Below are 21,604 nucleotides of genomic sequence, written 5' to 3' on the forward strand. Positions count from 1 at the left end.
TTTTAAGATCGCTGGGATTTTACTGATAACCATATCCATTTTGCCAGTTTAAATACTTTCCAACAACCTTGGAGTAACAAACTGTTGTCATTATGTGAATAAAAAATTATTTCGTGAGTAAAATATGCTTTAATGAAATTGAGCAGGTTCATTTACATCTCACTTTTCATCATTAAATGTCTATATTATTTATTAAACATCAAAATTTGCTCCACTGCTAATTGGCAAATGCCAAATTACATTCTACGTTCTAATAATAACGCTTTTCAATCTTGCTTTTTTAAATCAATCAGAATGCCCCAAATCATGAATGATTATGTAAATGAACATTCATGATTGTAAAAACATTAACTTTACGCAGACTTGTGTACATTTTTATTGACCCAAAAAAACAATCTCTTTTACAAAGGTGAGAGAGCACTGATTTATAGCATATAAAAAAAAATTCAACAGTTCGCAGACTAACAAAAAATTAATAAATTTTACATATTTACAATATCCAAGAAAGGTTGTATCAGCCAATATATAGACTTTTAACAAGCTAACATATTTACAAAATATACCAGTGTAGCATTAAATATATACAAGAACATAAGCAGTGTGACTGCATCTTGTTTTATGTAGCTTTTAATATTCCTATGTAGTTTATCTGTACCTATTTTATCTAAATATAAAGCAAAACAACTGCATAGTGACTACTACATTTTAAGCTCAAACAGAGATCCCCTGCAGTTAACCTCCTCTCTTGATGTGACACAATCGCATTACAACTAAAATGATTCAGACATTGTAATTTATGTTGCTATTGAGGTGGGGAATATGAAAATAGGTTTTCACAACTAAAAGGCTCAAATGCCATAAACTTTTTAATATTACTGCAAAACAAACAAGACATAAAAATAATTAAAACTGCAGTACTAACACATCAGAATAAACCTCAGAAGTGTACACACTGTCATTCTTTTATTCCTAAGCTCCTAATGCTATTGTTATAGGTTTACTATTCCCTAAGACAACAAACCTACGGCCCAATATGCATATAGAAGAACCTTTTGAAAGGCACTCAACATAAGATATAAAGATTTGTGTATATAAGCTAGCCTTTCTGTAACAAGAACACAGACCGTTTGTACTCAATTTAACATCTATTATTGCCTTAACATGCATTGATGTAATGGGATTAATCAACAGTGGTGTAAATTTCAACTAGATGCAAAGAAAATGACATTTGCCTGATCTCATTAGCAGATAAATTCAAGAGTGAAGTGGCCTTACTGTTAAAAGTCACTGGGCAAATGTATTTATTCCTTAAAAGGTCACCTGGAAAACCGGCCTAATGATCCCACAAGATCCCCTTCGCAAACAATTATGATCAGCTTCACCTTCACCGTGCTAAGGGAGAAACAATCCTATGTTTAACGATCAAGTAAATGTTTTATTTTCTTTTTGAACTCCAATGGGAAAGAAAAACAAGCTCCAATATGGAGGTTAGAATGAGTAAACGGCTTCTTTCACTACTATTGCCACAAAGAGTGGAAACACAGTTGCTAGCAAAACCAGTCAGATACCTTGCTGGTCTAGTAGTTTGAGTGTTCAAAAAAACAAAAAGTGAATGAAACAAAACATCTTTGGATTTACCAGAGGCACAATAGGTGGTGCCCACGGCAGCAGGACTTACACAGAAAATAAACAATAAATACATTTTAAGAACAACTCCTATTCTGTACACAAACATGTTAATCGTGAGCAGCAGCTATACCTGATTCATAGATAGGTAGATCACATTTGTGATCTATGAGCGTCTTCCTCATTTGAGTCCGGTTTGAAAACTGGGGAGCCGGTCACCTTATTCACAACAGTATCTTGAGCCTTTAACCCAAGAGGAACCAATTGAGGCATTGGCCGCCATGCCACACTGGTCCCTTCATTGGCTGACTGACCTGATGCAGCTTCACATGCAGCTTTCATGTGCAACAGAGGTGGTGGAGTAGGAGCATCACCTTTAACGCAGCACAGTGGGGCTTGCGGACTTTGAACATTTGTTGATGGTGCAACCCCAGATTCGGATGAAACCGAAGGTGAATCTGATCCAAAAATGACGTTGACCAAGTCATCCACTTTGGGTGGGATATCGATTTCATCTTTGGAGGAGTCTGGAGACATCAGATCATCATCCAGAGTTAGAAACAAGGGACTGAGAGCACGGTCATCATCCCGTTCTGGATTTGCCTGCTTGTCCAAACATGTCTGTACCTCGCCTGGCACAACAATTCTCTGATCTTCATCTTCGTTACTCAGCTGCTGGCTAAGGAGAACAAGTTCGTCTAACAAAGACAGTAGATTTTCATCCTCAGGATCATTGCTGTCATCTGGACCTTTCTTGTCCAGTCCTTCCTTGGATGAAGTAACAGATGCATTGTTCTCATGTCCTCCAACAGGTTGTTTGGGGACATCCTTGGCTTGAGGCTCATCCACAACTGCCCTTTCCTCTAAATCTGGAATTTTAACATCAGAGGAGTGCTGCTGATTTTCCACAGGTGCAGGGACAGATGTTGGCTGTGCTTGGACAACAGATGTATCTTCCACAACTTTCTGTGGTATTACCAGATTCCCCGCCGATGGAACCAGAGAAATAACATTGGTGATATTTGGAAGGTTGGCGGAATCCACTGAAAATGAGGTATTGTAAAAAAAAAGAAATTTTACTCATGAATTTCACTGAAGTACGGAAGCCCATTTCAGCCACTGAATAAAAAAAATTGCGACTTTTTTCTTCAGAATTCTGATAAAGTCAGAATAGCGAGATATAACTAGCAATTCTGAATTATAAAGTCAGAACTGTGATATAAACTTGCAATTTCAAGTTACAAAGTCATCTAGTTTATATCTAGCAATTCTGACTTTTTCCTCACAACTGAGTTTATATCTTGCAAATTCTGACTTTTCTCAGAACTGAGATATAAACTCACAAATGCTAGTCATAAAGTACAATTCAGAGGGGGAAAAAGACAAATTCTGACTTTATAACTCACAATTATGCTATAGTCAGAAATTCGAGATATAAATTTGCAATTTTGACTTGATTTCTCAGAACTCTGACTTTTGTTTATCAGAATTGCAGGTTTATATCCCACAATTCTAATTTTAAAAGTCTCACTTGCAAGTTTACATCATGCAATTCTGAGGAAAAAAGTCAGAATTGAGAGAAAGTTTCATAAGTACCTTTTATTTTGTATTCATTGGCGGAAACGGACTTGTTGTCATCTTATTAAAAATAAATAATGTGATTCAATAAACATGACTATTGTGTATTGAAACTTACCTTGTGTGTTAATATTAAGAGGACTGTTTGTAATTTTGATAAACTGAGGATGCAATAATGGAAGGGGATTTTCCACTCCAACCGGGTGAGATACTGCAGGAACTATGGATACAGATGCTACACCTAGTTAAAAAAGACCACAATGTTTGTTATCAATATTACTTTATACATAACATTTTTAAAAACATCTTTAACCTATTCAGACACACACCTGGTGTGGATGATTGCTGTGTCACTACTGAGGTGATGCCAATCGGTTGAAGTGGGTTGTTTATGGTTATGATTTGATTGCATGGAACCATGGTATTCATCAGAGGGTATACCTGAGGTATACACACTAAACGAGAGACATCGAAAAGTGTGAACATCCAAAAAACAGTTCCAACCAAGTCAAATCAACATGGCACAAAAGTATGTGTTTTCTTCTTTGACTCACCATTAGTTAAAAAAGGCTCTTTGACTGGAGATCCTTGTGTCACCTGGGATGAAGCACGGGAAAGAATGTTTGGCCGCGTTCTCTCACGTGGTATTGAGGAATGTTTTATAGGACTTGGGACAGAGACAGGCTTCTTTTGTGGACTGGAGTTAAAAGATGGGTGAGAAGATTTAGATGTGCTACCTTTCTCTTTATCCTGAGTTTTAGGAGTGTTTTTGCTGCTATCCCGGTTTGCAGGTGAGGCTGTTGGTGCAGATTTGGAAGCAGTTTCAGTCTTTTCCAGGCTTTTTTGTTTTTTAATACTCAAGTCCATCGGTTTGGAGGGAGAATAGGTGGGTTTGGGAACATCTTTCAATTTGTTCTGGTATGCTAAACCTTTCTGTTTACTTCCGAGATCAGCTTGTTTAGGTTTTGGTTTAGGCATTGTCTCATTCAGCTGGGACTTCATCTCTTTTGCTTTAGACTGGGTTTCCAGGGGTTGTTGTTTAGCAATAATTTCATTAAGCATCTGGCTGATGGACTCTGTACTCTTGTCTGTGGACAAAAACAGATATACTATTTGTTGACAAAACAGATGTTCAAGCATTCGTATTATATCTTATAATATAAAAATATCACAAATATTATGTTGCTGATTTGTTATAACAACTTGTGTGCAAGAAAAAAATTATTCCACAGTCTGAAGGAATGCCTTACCACACAATTGTGAAAGTGTCTGTAGGTAACACTGTCTCCTAAACTGCAGTCTGTGTTTTTTTTTTACTAAGCGGTCTTCCTGCTTAACCAGGGTCTCAATCTCTTTTTGAGCCTTGAAAGTAAAACAAAAGAATAAAATTAAATTTAAAAAAAATGACGACATAACACGAAAACAATATTTACAAGCATGAAATGAATCAAAACCAACAACAAACCATTGTAAGGATTCTCATTTTGGAGGTTGCTAAATTTTTTGAAGGCTTTCCGAGTGTTGCCTGAAGTTTAAGAAAGCACTCTTTAAGTGTGCGGCGCCTTTTTCTCTCCAGCCTCACTCTCTGCATAAACAGGTTTTATAATACAATGCATGAAATATATTACACGTGTTACAAAACACATAGAAAAGGTTGGATCAGTCATTTGAAAAAAGTGTGAAACTGAGAGGATAAAACTTACCTTGACCTTCACCTCCAACCTTTTATTATAAATGTGCCTCCAGTAACTGCAAAATATTTAAAATAATGTGATTTTGAGGAAAGGAATTGGTTCATTTTCCATAAGCAAAGCATCTATTTCCAGATGTGTTCGTAGTGTAGATGTAGATCGGGTCAAATAACAAAATAAAACATCAAAATAATGCAAACCACACTTCCACATAATCAGACGTTAATGTGTATTACCTTATATGTCGATTCCGCCTGAATGCAGATGCCCGAAATTTGACAATACTGTTTTCCTCGGCAGACTCTTCAACGGTCTCGATATCAACCACCACCTCTGCTAAATCTTTCATCTCAGAGCCCAAACCATCTGTATCCAAAACCCTCTCCATGTGATCAGAATCCTGGATAAAAGGAAAAATTGAACAAGCAATATAACAGTTTGTTGATTTAGAATAAAATTATTCTAAAAAGGTGAAGAGAATCAATTTTACAAAGCTCTTACACTCAAACTGCATGCATCTTCTCGGTCATCATCACTGTACAGGTCAGAGTCATCAGTTAATTCTGTTACGTCCGAACCAATCTCTTCCTCATCAGAAACTGGAGCGATGTCAAAATCTTTTTCTGTCACTTTGGGATTAGCTTTGTCACCAGTCTCAGCCAAACTCGAAACACCTCCAGAAAACTGGTTGGGTTTTGAAGAGGCACCAGAAGATGGAAGCTCGGATATATTTTCTGCTATTTGTTCAGAACCGTCACATCTATTTTGTTTAGAAGAATCCATCCCAGATTTGTTACATACATGACCGACTGCCTCCTCTGTTGAAACTGAGCTAACAGAAATAGCGGTCTCAGACTTAGAGTCTTGGTTGTATACCGTTGAACTTCCATGCTTAAGCAATGTAAAGCCACCCTGAGGGAGGACAGGGGAGGAAGTTGGAGCGATAATTCCAGTGTTTTGAACAGGATGTGGTGGGAGAATTCTCAATGTACAAGTACCAGACTGTCCCAGAAAACCTGGAACAACTTTAAGGGTAGAAGGAACGCTGCTCAATGAGACAGCCTTGGATGAAGTAAGCGTGACTGGCTTGGCACTCATAGATGAAGCTGTAGAGACTGGTACAGTGACAGCAGGCTTTGTCTGCGTTTGTGGTATTGCGCTGCCACCCTGAGGCTTTTTTGGATTGACTGCATTATGTGCGGGCAAACGGATAAAGGTGGCTGCAGGGGGAAAAAAACAATTAATATTATGTCTTTTGGGGATAAGCACACATTTGTTTTGTCAATTCTCCAAAAACGTTTATGAACTTGAGTAGAATCATCTTTAGACCATGCGGTGCAAAAATGACCACATGAATTTTGATATTAAACACTGTTTGCCAGCAAAACACCATCAAATTAAACCACTAAAAGTGAATTTAAATGCTATTCGAAAACACTTTTAGCTTACATTTTTAACAAAATGGCTAAATGTGCTCAACCTGTTTAGAATATTCTTAACTGTTTTATAACAGCTTCACTTATTTAGTTATAATTATTGAACTAAATGAGACTTGTATGCGTTCCTGTAGCTCAAACAATTTAGCAGGGATGGCGAACGTTGGTCCTGGAGAGCCGCAGCCCTGCAGAGTTTTGCTTCAACCCTAATCAAACACACCTGAACAAGCTAATCAAGGTCTGAACGGTTACTAGGAAGCTACAGGCAGGTGAGCTTTAATTTGAGTTGGAGCTGAACTCTGCAGGGCTGCGGCTCTCCAGGACTGGAGTTCTCCATCCCTATTACAGAGTATGATGCAAGCAACGCCAATGTCATGGGTTCGATTTCCAACGAAAGCAAGGACTGCCAAAATGTAAATGTGCACCTTGAATGCAAAGTGGCTTTGGATAAAAGTGTCTACCAAATGTGTAAATGTTAAACATCTATATTCACTGTTTTTTTTTCAGAATCAATTAATATGGTATTAAAGAAACCACTTACGTTGGCCTTGAGATAGGAGGTTGGGTTTGATGGCTTTGATTTGACTTAAAGGCACCAAATGCAAGAGCTGGCCATTAGGATTACGGTACAATGTGTTGCCATCAGCGGTCTTCACCACCTGAAGCATCACCTTTTGGTTTTGGGTCTGTGGTGGCAGAGTCTGTGAGACAGGCTTTGTAAACCTTGGAGCACTACTGGTGAGGCCTGTACTACAGGACATAACTGTGATATAAACTGTCTTTTTTCCAGGAGTGGATGATCCAGGTGAAGAAACAGTAGTTGTTGGGGTTAGACCAGACCCACCTGAAAATAGGGAAAAATATTTATGGCAACTTAAACGTTGGACTTGGTGAAATTATTCAAGGACACTGTGAAGGACACTGTGAAGCATATATAAAGTCAGAAGGCCCAAAGCACCAAACTAGTCCATAATCAAAACGAATGATGACAGGGACACATTATGTTCTCAATAGCAAATCTGCTAATATAATATGCAAAGTATAAGGAGCGTTCACACTGGCTGCTGTATTCCCATTAGTAGTTGGCACAATGTCACTGTGAATTTACAATCAAGTCGAACAATGCTCATTGCAAATGGTCTATGAAACTTATGACCACAAATAGCCAAGTAATTGAAAATGTGTGACTGGTTGCTTTGCTTTAAACACGTTAATCAGGCCATGTTTAACAATTACCATATATTTCACAATACTGAATGAATCAAAATAAATTCACATTTTCTTTTAACACTGTAAACATGGTGTCACACATCTTTACATTTCTGTCTGCGCAAGGGAAAGATCTAACATTAAGATATAATGTGTCGTGTCAAAATCAAAGGAGGTTTTGTTGAAGTTTGGCATCGAATGAACCACATGAAAGATTTAATCTACATAGCAGTCACAAATGATGATAAAAAACGACCATGGGAGGGGTACACAAAACATAGGAAGATGACCCAGCAACGTACACTGAAGCTGCTGCAAGCTATAAATCACAAGCACAGACCCATATGAAGGCCAAGCATGTTAAATTCTCCCAGTAGATGCATGGCCAAGGTTTTGTTGGAGGGGGAAGCACAGACACACAATGGCAAACCAAGGAAGCCAGGCTTACCCAGAGGGAGGCTGGGTGATTTAGTGAGGACGGTGATGTCAGGGGCATGGACTTTTGATACAGTGGGAAAACTGGCGCTACCTGTCGAGTCTGAGGGCTTAGACACCCGAGTAACCAAGCCTGCATTAACAGGAGAAAGAGCCACCCCAGGAGCCCCAGCCTCTCTGCCAATCATCAACATGGAGGAGGGGATGACAATTTTTGGAACAGAAGGCTGTAATTGTGAGGTGCTAGTGTTGGTCAGATTTTGAGAGTTGATGTGGTTGACCACAAACTGGGTGAAGACCTTTCTCACTGGGGGCTTGGTCACTGTGCAAAAAACAAATCAAGGAGCAGGTTAAATCTGCCACTTCAGTTATATGCATATTCACATGCCGTAAAGCTGCATAAATGTAACAGTGTTACACACTGCTCAATAATACACTGGATGTCCAATATTTTGGTCAATATCCTTGAGAGCAAAATGCCTGGTGGTAAAACGGTGAACCTTTCCTTGACTTACCTACAGACTTGAGCGGTTTGGCTGTAGAAGCAGACGCGCTTGTAACTGTGGTTACTGTGGACACAGTGGAGACCGGAACGGATGTGATAGAGGCCTTTGTAACAGTTGATGTTACCATGTTAGGTCCAGACTGATTGACTGGACATATTCTCCCTGTAATATAAGCTGCCAGTCTGTTGGCAGGGTGCAAAGCTCCCATCTTCCCCAGCTCTAATTTGGCTTGTGGGTATGGCTTTCCATTAACCTGCAAGAACAATTGATCACAGGGTTCAAAGGTCAAGTTCTAGTCTTTTCGAAAATGACCATAACACAAAGTTAATTTAAATACATCTAAATGGTTTTATCAGATAATTGCATGCATACCATTATCCGTCCTGAAGCATCAGGTGCTTTTTTCTCAGCCTTCAGCAAGCCTGCAGGGCAACACCTGGAGAGGAAGGGCAGACCTTTCACCTCACTCTTCTTTATATCCTTTTTCAGCTCAGCTTTGTTTTGCGTAACCTTCTCATCTTCTGTTTTCTTTTCCGCAGGCTGAGAGATGATGACTTTGTATGTATCGACAGAACCATCCTCCTTCTCTTGTAGAGTCTTGGAGACTGGTTGGATGAAGTACTTGTCAATCCAGAAAGGATGCTTCAAACGATCCTGAGCCATGTGCTCACATACTATCTGCATAACGTAATTTCTGGTGTCCGTACTAGCCCAACTGCATTCAGATATGATCTCAAGCCGCTTGGCAGGGCCAGACAAATTAAGAGGTACAAGCTCACCCTCCTCAATATCTGTGAGCAGAAGGAAAATAAGGGTTTTCAATTTAAGGACCAGCTTTGTAAGGCATTTTAAAGTCCTTGAACTTGACAATATGTTGTTTGCATAAACCATGGTTACATTAGCTATTACCTAATCAGTTAGGGCAAAACTGACCTTGCGTAGAGACCTGTGAGATGTGGTGTTGGTCAACCTGCAAAAATTAGGTTTAGTTAGTGTAAAGTTTTCACATGGTATGTACCAAAAAATGTGCCATCCTTCATGTAGGAATCTCACCATTTTTTGTTTATCATGGCACATAGAGGAAAACGGTCGCGAACGAGCACATGTAAGCTTGTTGTCCATATTGTCCTTAGTCATATTCAAATTGCTCTCTTCCACCTGAATACAGTATGGAAATATTTAGGATATGAAAGTGTACACACAATGAACTTTTGGAACTAAGCTAACATGAAAAATTAGAAATACAAGGAATCGACTGCGGAAAGAATAATCACTCCTGAAATAGTTAACCCATTAAAGCATGTTTAAATGAACAGTGATCGATACGGATGTTATGGCTCCAATGTCTTCTAAAAAATGTAAGTCTGAGTGTCTCACCCTTTTTTGTTTTGAAGGACTGAAAAAGATTTCCAGGTCATGCTGAAGCTCTCGATACAAAAGTGCTGGAGAGGGAGCTCTTGGAGGAGGAGGACAGAAAAGAACTTCTGAATCCGAACCGTCACTTTTTCGATCCCATAATCTACTCACACGCTTAGCCGGTTCAGGTGCTGTCTCCGGATCTGTCAGCACTGCAGGAGAAGGGCAACATAACTCAGTTAATTTAATTTGTATAGCTCTTTTCTCAATACAAATCATTTCAAAGCAGATTTTTAAGCAATACAAGCATGTTGGGAAGATACAAAAATATGTTAAATTAATAGATAAAGTGGTCAAATGTTAGTAATGATAATAGTACACCCATTGCAATAAATTATAGACTGACCATAAGTCTTTCTCTTTTTGTTTTTCTTTTTCCATTTAGCCTTGTTCTCCTCTGATACTCCCTGAGGTTCAGACTCATCTGTTGCACTTTGCTCCTGTTTGAGGGTCTTAAGTGCAACAACTTTGCGTCGCAGGCAGCTACAGCCCAACATGCACTGTGGTTTTCCACAGTGATGATGTCGCCTCAAGTGAACCAGACTGGCACACACGCAGCCAAGCCTACAGAATACATTGAGGCAGGGTGGTGCACGTCGTCTTATAATTCTGATGGCTTCAGGGTTTCCTTTGGATACCTCCTTAAAACAAAGAAAAAGAGATCAGGAAGAATGTAAGGTGTCTTAAAAAACATTGTCATTATTGACAGTCAAACTACACACTAAGATGAGATCCACTTTGACTAGTACCTCAGCGGTGACAAGAGTAGCTAGTGCGATGGCTGCCCTTTCTACTGTGATAAAGGTACGATGTTTGCCTTCCCACACTGCTCCATCTTCCACATCCATCAGCTTCACCAAAGTCTTAGGCAAACAAGTAGTACATCCAGCTACACAACTTGATGATGTAGATCCAGAAACTTCAACCATGGGAGTCTTATTAGAAACTACCTCTGCAGCAGTTTCAAGAGCAGGCTTTTCAGGACTCAAACTCTTGGATTCCTTCTTATTTTTAGATTTCTTGTTTTGCTGTGGCTTTTTCGAGCACAAAGCAGGTTTGTTAACACTAAAGACTGGTTTTGTTTGCTTTGCTGTACCTGACTTTAAGGGTTTCTTAGATTTATTTTCCTCTTTGGTCTTAAATGTTGGCTTGACCTTATTGGATGTTGTGGATAAGGTAGCTGGTACTTGTTTCTTAAGTACACTATCCAGGGTACGAACGTAACTTGTGCTCTTAGTGGGTAGCTGGTATGCTACAGGTGTAACATCAGCCTGAGATAAGGTTGCAGCTCGTTCATCTATCAGTTTGCCCTCACTGGCCAGGTACTCATCCAGCATGTCACTACAAAATGCAGAGAGGTTCTTCTGTCCCACATCTGTGCTTGACATGGCTGCAAATAAAATACAATATTCTTTTAGCAGCATTATCATTTCAACAATTTAAGTTACAGTTAAAACCATATTAAAGACATGTTCTTTTTAATGAATAACTGATAAAATGGTATACCTTCAGTATGGGATCCTGAGCCAGAAAACTTGTCTCTCCATCCTTTAATTTTGGTGAAGTCAGTGGTTTTTCCTGTCCTTGAAACAAACCGAGCTACAGAGGGAACAATGCACTAATTACAATGAAAACCTGAATCATAATTCATGCACGATTTATCTGCTTATTGATTGTTAATATTAATAAGATGCGTTACCTTGAGATGATGCTAAACTTCCTTCAGGCGAGAGTACAGGTGGGGGTATGGGTAATTGCACACCCAGATATTGCAGGTCAATTTCCAGGGTGATATCAAGTAGATTCAACTTCAATCCAACTATGATGAGAAATTTTAAATTAAACCTTTACTGAACTGTTGTATTGTAATACAATTGTAATATTTATAAAGAAGTTCAAAATCAGAAACCTTCTTGTAGCACCGGATGAATGACCTGTCTGTGCCTCATAACTTTCAGATCACGTAAAAGGATTTTCTCTAGCTCCTCAATCTTTTCTTCTACATTTTTATAGCTGGCCCCTGTAAGCAAAAAAAAAAAAAATTAATTAAAATCCTCAATACTTTAAGTCCTTTCAAAGTGGTTTCTTCACATTAACCATGATAAAATATTTAATTCTTACCATCAGGATTCTCTGTGGTTTTTTGTGCAGCCGCCAATTTGGCATCATCTCCAAGGTGAATCTCAAGAGCTTTCTATTTCAAAATGAAGGTATATAAACCACACAGAATGTCACGATGTACTGATAGAAATTGCGCTGTACACAAAGTCAAAAAAATTATTTGTATGAAGAACAGGACAAATTCCAAATCATTACTAAAAAAAAAAAAACTTCCCCTCCACATCACATTTGAAGGCATTCAGTTATTGGGTTTGTATTTTCAAATATGACATATACTTAATAAACATTGACCCAGTTTTGGTGTCAATGATGATTTACAGGAATGGCAGAAGCAAATGACTTCATTGACATCAAGCTTACCAAAATCATCGTCGTGAGATTTCATTTTTGGGTGGCTGGTTACTTTTAAGTTTCCTTTCTACATTCTAAAGTTAATAAACATGTTATTTATGTTACCTTTGACATGAAGGAGACAAACAATTGACCTTCAACGTCCTCCATGCTGGGCTGCATTGGAACAGATATGGGTCTGTCGAACACCTCATTATCTTCAAAGAACTTCGATTTTCCAGTTTTTTTCTGTTTTGCCTTAGATTTCTTGAAGGTGCTTCCATTAAAGGATTGTTTAGTTGGTTCAGGAATGATGTGATCAGAAGCACTTGTTTCAAAACTAACAGCAGACTGCACATCATTAAGAGGACCTGTTTTATCAGAGCACTGACTTTGAAAGAACAAGTCAATTGTTTCGCTGGGATGTTCTGGCCCATTGGGGACACTTGGTGACAACGATTCTTTTGATGTTAGAGTTCCATCCAGAGTTGTCTCTGTAACAAAATCAAGAATCTTTCTGGGAGGCACAGGCCTGTCATTGAATAGACCTAGTGGGAAAAGGTCGGGAGAGGAAGAAGCTGTGCAATCCAAAAGTCTTTCTGGAAATGAATCAAGGGCCTTTCTAGGAGGTACTGGTCTTTCACAGAATAGACTTGGTGGAAATGGGTCAGGAGAAGAAGGAGCTGGGCTGGGTAAGGAGAAGGCTGGGGACGATGGGTCGTCTAATGGCAAGGAAAGAGATTCTTCATGTGTGAACAGAATGTTTTGAGGGACTTCTTCTGAAAAAAGCTCAGTATAAGAGCCCTTGGAACTGTCTAACAGGTAATCAGACATAGAATCACTCTCAGCAACATCAGGAATTGAGGCAAGTTGCTGGAAAGGAATTATGCTATTGTCTGCACTAGATGGAATATCAAAAACAGATGTAGTGACAGAGGGGACAACTGGTGTGTCAGCAGAATCAGTGTTAACTTCATGTGTAGTTTGTGAACAGCTGTCATTCCCAATGTCACATGTAGGAAGAGATGAAATGTCTGACTGAGACCTGAGTGTGTTGTCAAGATCTGGCATAGAAACAGCATCAGCATTATGCATTATGTTATTATGAAACACACTAGAAATATTGTCAGGTGTTGGGTCATAATCGGGTTTGGAGGGAGAGGTAGTGTTTGGGGCATTTAATGGATCACTGCAAATCAGGGAAGGTGAAAATCTAACAGATAATTGTGTTTCTGCTGGTACGGGGGATGCAGTTACTGATGGACATGATAATTTAACTTTTTCAGATAATGAGGTAAGTACTGGTTGTGAATCTGAGTTAGTGGTAACACTAGGTATGGAAGACAACAAGGCAGATGAGTTTTCAGGGGTTAGAACAGGTTCACAGGACTTTTCAGAGTCTAAGGATGAACTGGGAACATCAGATTTTGGAGTAGTAGGTCTTGTCTTCGACTTTCTCAGTTTAAGAAACTGAGCAAGAAGTGGTAGGGGTACACGTTCCGGCCGCTTGTGTGGTAAAGCTTTCTTTGTTTTAGCTTCAGACTTGGCTTCAGTGTCCAGAGAAGAAAGGGTCTCCATCCCCTTTTCATTATTTTGGTCACTGGATAGCAATGTAATCTTGTCAGCTTTGTGTTCATCTATTTCTGTTTTATTCTCATCTATTTTCAACTCCGTTTTTGAGGAGGTTTCTGTGCTTTTACATCTGTGAATGTCACCTACCAGAGTTTCATCTTTCACAACTTGTAGTATATTTTCGGTTTTGGATGATATGTCCATCACCTCCTTTTGTTCACTTGTGCAAGTTGTGGATGCTTGCAAGACCACACCATTTTTCTTGATATTCTCGAGTGACAACTTTTTTACTTTCACATGAGCACCTTTAATGAAGTCTGGGAATGCCAATGATGATGGGCGCTTCTTGCTGCTGTCAGAGAATGGGAGAGAAAACAAGACAAAAATTTTACATTTGTCAATTGGCAAATATGTACCATATCTGAAAAGGTTTATTGCAGGCTACAGCCTAAACACACACTATGCAAGTATATGAATTCAAACATTTTAACTTACAGCTATATCTTTCTATTTCTGGTCAACTAATGTCATAGTGGATCAACTGCTTGAAGAGACTCGTTGCGAACGTCAGATAAATCGTCAACATGTTTATGGCTAGCTACTTGAATAATACCACAGGCAGCTTAACGGCACAGAAATCTGAAGGTTACTGTATTGAGGTCTATTGCTACTGTAATTCAAGAATGTATGTCAAGTACATACAACAGGACAATGCGTTGGTCAAGCATTCAAACATTTGCACAGGGTATGTTTCTTATGTAAACTTGATTCATAGTAAAGCAACATTTTTGCTTCTGTTTGACAAAGTTTTGTTGTTCAAATTGGACTTACCTCAAACTTTGAACATTTGTGTCTACAATGGGAGCATCACCATCAATAGCTTTCCTTTCGCCATTTGTAGGGCTGGGAACGTTCTGATCCTTATTGATCTTTACAGCAGCATTTCTCTTCATGAACAGAGTTTTTAAATTATTCAAGGTCGTCATCTCCCTGCTTAGCTTGAGCTCACTCTCTGCTTCCTCAGTGGACATTCCATTCTTGGCCTTAGATGATCGAGCATTGACTGCATCGTCCCTGAAACCTTTGGCAAAGGGGTTGTAGTCAATTTTGAGTTGGGTGATGCGAAGGTTTTGATAGGCTGTGACTGCAAAGAACTCTGTCTGAGAAAAGCGTAGAGTTCCGACATTAGGCCTGTCAACTTGAATGTTTTCTGAGTCTTTATCTGCAGGTATGATATGAAGTCGAGGAAGGTATCGGTGCATTGAGTGCAAAATAATATGGTCCTCCTGGTCCAAGTTGTTGCAAAGTTTCAATCTGTAAAATGAAACAGGGTATTGCATCCAGTGTAGGCCAGTAGCAGGAGATTCTGGGTGTACAAACAAATGTGAAACATGAGGCTCAGCCTTCCCATTGGTTTCCCATCCTTTTCCACTCCATTTGTATCTGTAGTTATCAACTGGAACAATATCCATTGCCAACAAGTAATTCTGGAAAGGTTCCATTCCAGAGAGACGAAAGCGGCAGTAAGGGAACATTCTACGACCTTGTTTGGTCAGAATCATCTCGGTCTGACATCTATAGAACTCATTCCACATACTGTTGTTGTCCAGTGTAGCAGTGATGCCCTTACATCTTGCATCTGCTGGCAAGTTCTCAGACTGGATTATGTTGTTGGTGTCTGCAAATGTGGATGATGTTGGATGGATGCCTGTTGGAACAGCGCGAACTGAAGATTTCACCATTTCATTTGCTTCACTTATTGCCATCAGGCTACCCTTGTCTTTCCCACTATCAACAGACTGCAATTGTTTAAGGACAACAAAGATGGACTGTGGGGATGTAGTGGGAAGTGCCAGTGTTGGGGCAGTCACGCCCTCTTCATGAAGCACCATTGCACCCTGCTTCTCTGTATCGGCCATGGGAGTTACAAAGTCATCTGGAAAGCTTCTGACCCTCTCATCTCAGGGTAAATCAGGTCTACATCCTTAAAAAAACAAGACATACATGACATGGCACGGTCAACATTTAAAAGCTAGCAACTGGAAAGCTTAACAAGCACATTACAAACAGTTGTGTTACTCATTAGATTACTCCTCTACTAGTTAGATGCAGTCTTGCTTGGCCTCTCTGCATAAATGTGAGGGGACAACAATTCCATTCCAGAAATGCATTACCTTGTCTGTTGTCAAACTGTTTACACCCTGCTCGAAAAATCTTTGAATCACAAGACTGGTGTGTAGTGTATGGTGCTTAGTGGACTACATACATCACAAGAGGTTGCCTATCATAGCCCTCTAATGGCGCTTTTCCACTGCTTGGTACGCGGCATGGCTCAGTACGGCATGGTTTGCGTTTCCACTACAGTTACCGCTTTGGAGTGGACGGGATTATTCACATGTCGTTACAGTTGCGCTGACCCTACTGCCGTGACTCCTGAAAAACGTTTTAATTGCACGTCGCTCCATCAAGCTCTCGCTGGACCCGCTCCTCAGCTATCAATGAGAAGAACGTCTATACTTCCTCAACAGACAACGAAACAGCTATTTTTTGGTTGTTAAAAAGGTGCGCTTATTCAAAACAGTTGCGTTCGATCCTTGCTGTGCTGATTTAAATCTAGCGGGTCTGTTGTGTCTGGTGTCACAAGTTCAATGACGCAGGCAGTGACGATTTTCTCTGGCCAATCAGTGATCAGCAGAGTTTACACGTCACGTTTTGGTAACAGTAGGGTTCGCTTGGAACCTCAACCGAGGTGGTACTAAAAAAAAGTACCAGGTACCAGCTACTGTATCCGGTGGAAACCGCCCCCAAAAGTGAACCGAACCGTACCATGCAGTGGAAAAGTGCCATAAGTAGGGCCTATTACATTAGCCTCAATGTAATACTTGTGAGGGCACCTAAGTAAGTCCTAGACAAAGTATATCTTGGACATAGTAGTCAAGCATATTCAACCCTGCTCCTAGAAGGGTTCCACCTCACAACAGAGTTTTGTGCACACTTGAATCAGCTAATCAAAGGTTTCATGTACACTTACAAATTACAGGCAGGTGAAGGGTTGGAACGAATTTTTGCATGAAGAGGGCTACCTTGTACCTGAACAGTCTACCTCTGGCTACTACGGTAAATGAAAAGTCTTGGTGTTTGGTCGCATTATAGTAAAGAGGAACTGTAAACATATGGAGGAACTGATACCAAGAATATTTTTAGCACTTAATGGGGATCTGCTGCCTTAAGAAGGGGATTTGATAAAAGATACTGTCATGGTACCTTGAACAGTCAATGGCAACCAGTGACATTTGCCCTTTTTCCACATGGTATTAAATTGTTTTCTGTGATCTGATAACAAGGGGTTTGCTTTGAAGAGGTTAACATTCAATATTGGGATGTGTTGAGTCTCCCAAAATTGCAGCTGCCCTCCTTATCGTCATTCGGTTGCTTTCCCTTTTGCTCATAAGCTGTGGAACATTGGTTTGTTCATTTAAAAGCATTCACAGGCCACACTTGGAGCTCCTGAGAAACAGATTTAAGTGCCACGAGGAGTCTTGACAAAATCTGAACAAGTATTTACAGGAGTATTGTTAGCTGAAAACAGTGATGTGTTTTGACTCAATTGTGATTTAATCACTGAAAACGCATCTTAAAACCAGCTGGAAACAGGGCCTTTGAAATACAGTGATATAAAAACACCGGCACCGGGTTTCGATTTTGAAACGTCCAGTGCTCATTTTTATTCAACAAAGTCAAAGCCTTTTGGAAAATCTATTTGTGGCAGTCAGTTTTGATATTGTGGCAGGCCGCCACAAATAAATCAATGTATGGGAAACACTGTTTTGTTTTTTTAAACAGTTCAGCATATAAACCTCTGACTCAACCGATGTCTTGATCACTACCCACACCAAACTAGCTGGCTAACCAAACAAAACATTGCAACTTCACTATCATCAAATATGCCACTTCCTCATTCACTATCATCAAATAGTGGGGCTAAGACCCAAAGGTGAAAGAGTGTTAAGTGAAAAATGTTAGTCTCCAAAGAAATCATTTTGGAGGTCCTATGGTTTCTGTTCATGAGGTTTATACATTTCATCTAATTTCAAATTTGCACATATCAGACCTGTACACACATAATTGTCTCTAATCTGTCCTGTTGCTGTCTTTCTGTTGCACTGTGGAGCTTCTGTCAACAAATTCCTCGTATGTGTAAACATACCTGGCTAATAAAGCTCATTCTGATTCTGATACATGTGTACACTGAATAGATGCATGGGGACAAATGGAGGTATGCACATAAGTAAGGAAACCTCTTTGGAAACAATCATTATTCTTGCACCTCCTTTTGGTGCCACTAGTTGCATCGTCCTAAAAAAAAAAAAAAAGTGATAGTATTTTGAGTTGGGACGCTTAATGGTCAGCTGTAGTGTGTTTTATGTAGTCAAAAGTGGACTTAAAGAAATTATAAATATAAATAAGGTACAAAAAGTATTTTTGGTTTTAATTTATCCCTAATAAAACTGTCTTAAATTAAGAATAAAATTAAGTATGGTCCGTTCACACCAAGCACGGTAACTATAATAACAATAAAGATACAGTTCTAAAAATCGTTCTCAAGATTAAAGAATAGCAGAGTCCACACCACAGCTATAACAATAAAGGCACAGAGAAATTATATCTTTGGAAAAACTTTCAGAACATTTCTTTTTAACTGATGAACAATAAAACATCAGAATCAATCCTGCTATAACATGCTTGATAATTTATAGCAGCATAAGAGTGTGCTTACAGACGATATCGTTTGCTGGTGTGGATGCTAATATCGTTATCTTTAAAGTTATCGTTCTTCGTGTGAACGGGGCTTTACAGTGAGAGAATTATTATTATTTTTTTTTTAAATGTAAACAATACTGAGTGTGACTGAGTTTTCAGGCAATAAATAGTTATGACACGATATTAGCTACTAAAGTAGCTGCAAAGCTGTCACAGTTGACTGTGCTAAACATGTACTAAAGTACTAAAACATGATACCCTACATGACAGTTAATTACCTACCTAAAAATTTAACATAGTTATGAACAGAATTATCTTAAAGAAATATCATAGAAAGCTTTTGTGAAAACTACCGAGTATGACTTTATGGATCTTTAAATTGCTTTTCAAAAGAATTAAAATTCTCAGTACTCACTTTAATAATAAATACCCAGCAAATATAGACTACGCAAGCAAATGACTATAATGCACTGAATTAACTATCAGGCCAGTAATAAATGCACTCTTATTCTGATTGATTAGAACTACTATATATCTTCTTGTGTCAAGTGCAAGCATGTCATGTTAATTTGCTTAAAATGATGTTCCAATAAATATTACTAGGTAATAATTAACATTAATGAAAATAAATACTAGCTAAGTAACTGTTTTCTAAAACCAATAAGGCATTGTGACCATGCTGCATTGAGAATATAGTCACTCTGCTGCATGACTATATTCACAATATGGCACCTTATTTTAAAAATACGAGCAGGCAACAACCAATTATTTTACTTCTAGAATGGGGGAACTCACCAATTTGTGGTCAATGCTACACTTTACCTCAAATACATGCTAGATGTTGATTAATTTGCTAAAAGCTGGGACCCATTTGATTAACATGATTTCTTTTTTTGATAAGATTAAAGGGGCACTCACATCATGTACATCCTGCCAAATAGTAAGTGTTAATATTCCTCTGGTTATGTGACCTCAACGTGTCAGTCCCCATGAGCGGATAAATAATAATATAATTAGCGTAAATGCAGCATACATTCTATAATTTGTTATAATAAATCATAAATAGTTTCCTATGAGGGTAAAGATGCTCAAAGACAGTTTATTTATCATTTAGTGCAGTATACCGCCAAGTATTTTTTACGTATTAAAAGAAAATACACTAAATAAAAATATGCATCGACAATGCCATGAAATAACCCTAGCCCCATGCTTTTGCAAATGCAAAACAAGTCTACTCTTAAATAGACATCTACGATAATACAACGGATTTGTAACGCGACGAGCGCGTGAATACCGAGAAGGCTCGTGAACTAGTAACGTTAGTTTACCAAAACAACATGACTAGACTGCCTAATTTACCTAATTCACAGGTGCGCAAACGTGGCAGCCACCGACGTGCATAAATGTTATTTGTCCATTCAAAGTCAAGAAATGGAGTTTGAGTCACCTTTTGTGTAACGGGCGTCGAGTTATATTCGTCGATGGCGCATGTCTCTAATAGACCCGAGAACTAAAAGTTGGCGCGGATGGCGCGTGCACGTCGAAACATCTCGAATGGCGGGCGAATCTGATGCGTGCGTGCTGAGAGATGATCTGCTCTGGCGAAAAACACCCTTGCTCAGCCAGGTTTTTCGATTTCTTTAACAGATACAGCTTTATCCGGTTACCTTTGTCAATATGAAATGCATTATTATGCATACTCTCTCTCCTGTCTTCGTTAATGCTGTTTTGCTCTCCCTTCTCACATTATTACACCCTACGTCTCACCCTCCGAGGTTTGCGTGCGTGCGGTGACGTCAGGACGTATGCACAGGCGCTGCCCCTGACTGATGAGGCTTGTTGGTTGTACTGCGCATGCGTTTACTTAACGCCTTTGTTTACGTCATCATGGCTGCCTCGCTTCGTCTTCACGTAAAACGCTTTTCTTTGGAAAATGATTTGAAACAAAGCGGCACAAATGCAAAGATTTATCATCCTAGATTCATTTTGGAGGTCATAAACGTGGATTTTGAGACAAAGGGTTTTGTTCATGATGCTGCCAAAGCCCTTTTTCAATGAACTGTACCTTTATTCTTCAGTTCTCATCGTATAGGCGAATGGTCGAAGGTGTTTTAAATGTCTTTAGACTGAGATGGGCTATTGATGTAGGATTTTGCTGACCCGAGAATACTATTTGGTATAGACCACCTCAGTGAAGAAAAAACTATTAATTGTTTGTGGAATTCCACAGTTTGGAAGTAATACGAAAATGAAAACTGAAATTTGATACACTTATTTTTTATCCCATAATTAGAAATGTTATACATCTCTAGGATGTTTTGACTTGTAAGAGCAATTTCACACACACACACGCTCATATATACATACATACACATAGACTATTTGTGCATTGATTTCATTTGGTTTTCTGAAACCCCAACAAGCTTTTTGAGTCTAGAATGAATACTTTATTTACAATTTATTAAACAAACTGGAAAACTATTCTCCAAGTTCACAGCTGTAAGCACCACCAATCCAGTCAACAACAAGATCTCAGGCATTGTTATTTTGTCCAACATTCTTACAATATATATATATATATATATATATGAAGAGTTCATTTGCAAAAACAGATAACTCTCAGAAATCATATTTTTTCATTGTGCATTCCAATTAATTTCAATCAAACTGCAGTTGGGTTATTTTGACTAGGTAAAAAAAAAAAAAAACGCTACCTAACACAATAAAAACATGATAACATAATAAAAAACATGATTTTTGAAAAAAAAATGAAGTTTTCTGTTTTTGCAAATATATATGTATACCTCTGAAACAACAAAAATCCACATTTTGTTTGCATTAAAGGTATTGTTCACTGGTGTTGAAATCTACAGTCTATGGTTGAAATACATATAGCTGTAATCATAAACCCATTTTAGTCTGT

At 38.8% G+C, this 21,604-nt stretch overlaps 1 protein-coding gene across 4 annotated transcripts; it reads right to left on the reverse strand.

Annotated features, from left to right (window-relative positions):
- Window positions 1-112: 112 nt before the first annotated feature.
- LOC306886493 (MAX gene-associated protein-like) lies at window positions 113-20,493 on the reverse strand. Of its 4 annotated transcripts, XM_079443632.1 has the most exons (26): window positions 20,349-20,476; window positions 14,752-15,904; window positions 12,475-14,272; window positions 12,019-12,091; window positions 11,807-11,917; window positions 11,597-11,716; window positions 11,404-11,496; window positions 10,647-11,287; window positions 10,244-10,538; window positions 9,859-10,049; window positions 9,535-9,639; window positions 9,415-9,451; window positions 8,854-9,272; window positions 8,491-8,734; window positions 7,989-8,297; window positions 6,873-7,175; window positions 5,397-6,115; window positions 5,132-5,295; window positions 4,908-4,953; window positions 4,670-4,789; window positions 4,455-4,566; window positions 3,759-4,292; window positions 3,534-3,659; window positions 3,323-3,445; window positions 1,760-2,669; window positions 113-1,392 (listed from the first exon to the last, which is right to left on the reverse strand). In XM_079443632.1, the coding sequence occupies exons 2-25, from the start codon at window positions 15,837-15,839 to the stop codon at window positions 1,780-1,782; spliced, it is 8,661 nt and encodes a 2,886-aa protein (XP_079299758.1). In that variant the 5' UTR covers window positions 15,840-15,904; window positions 20,349-20,476; the 3' UTR covers window positions 113-1,392; window positions 1,760-1,779. The 4 variants fall into 4 exon arrangements, with proteins under 4 accessions (XP_079299758.1, XP_079299759.1, XP_079299757.1 ...); XM_079443633.1 differs by having other exon boundaries at window positions 113-2,669; window positions 12,475-14,269; window positions 20,349-20,493; XM_079443631.1 differs by having other exon boundaries at window positions 113-2,669.
- Window positions 20,494-21,604: the final 1,111 nt, after the last annotated feature.

This window comes from Barbus barbus (assembly GCF_936440315.1).
Source record: "Barbus barbus genome assembly, chromosome: 20".
Taxonomy (NCBI): Eukaryota; Metazoa; Chordata; class Actinopteri; order Cypriniformes; family Cyprinidae; genus Barbus; species Barbus barbus.

Coding starts and splice junctions, on each gene's coding strand:
- LOC306886493 (XM_079443632.1), bottom strand. CDS start 15,839: ATGGCCGATACAGAGAAGCAGGGTGCAATGGTGCTTCATGAAGAGGGC. Junction 6,116..6,872: donor CCTCCTATCTCAAGGCCAAC/GTAAGTGGTTTC, acceptor TTCCCCCTGCAG/CCACCTTTATCCGTTTGCCC. Junction 4,954..5,131: donor AGGCGGAATCGACATATAAG/GTAATACACATT, acceptor AATATTTTGCAG/TTACTGGAGGCACATTTATA.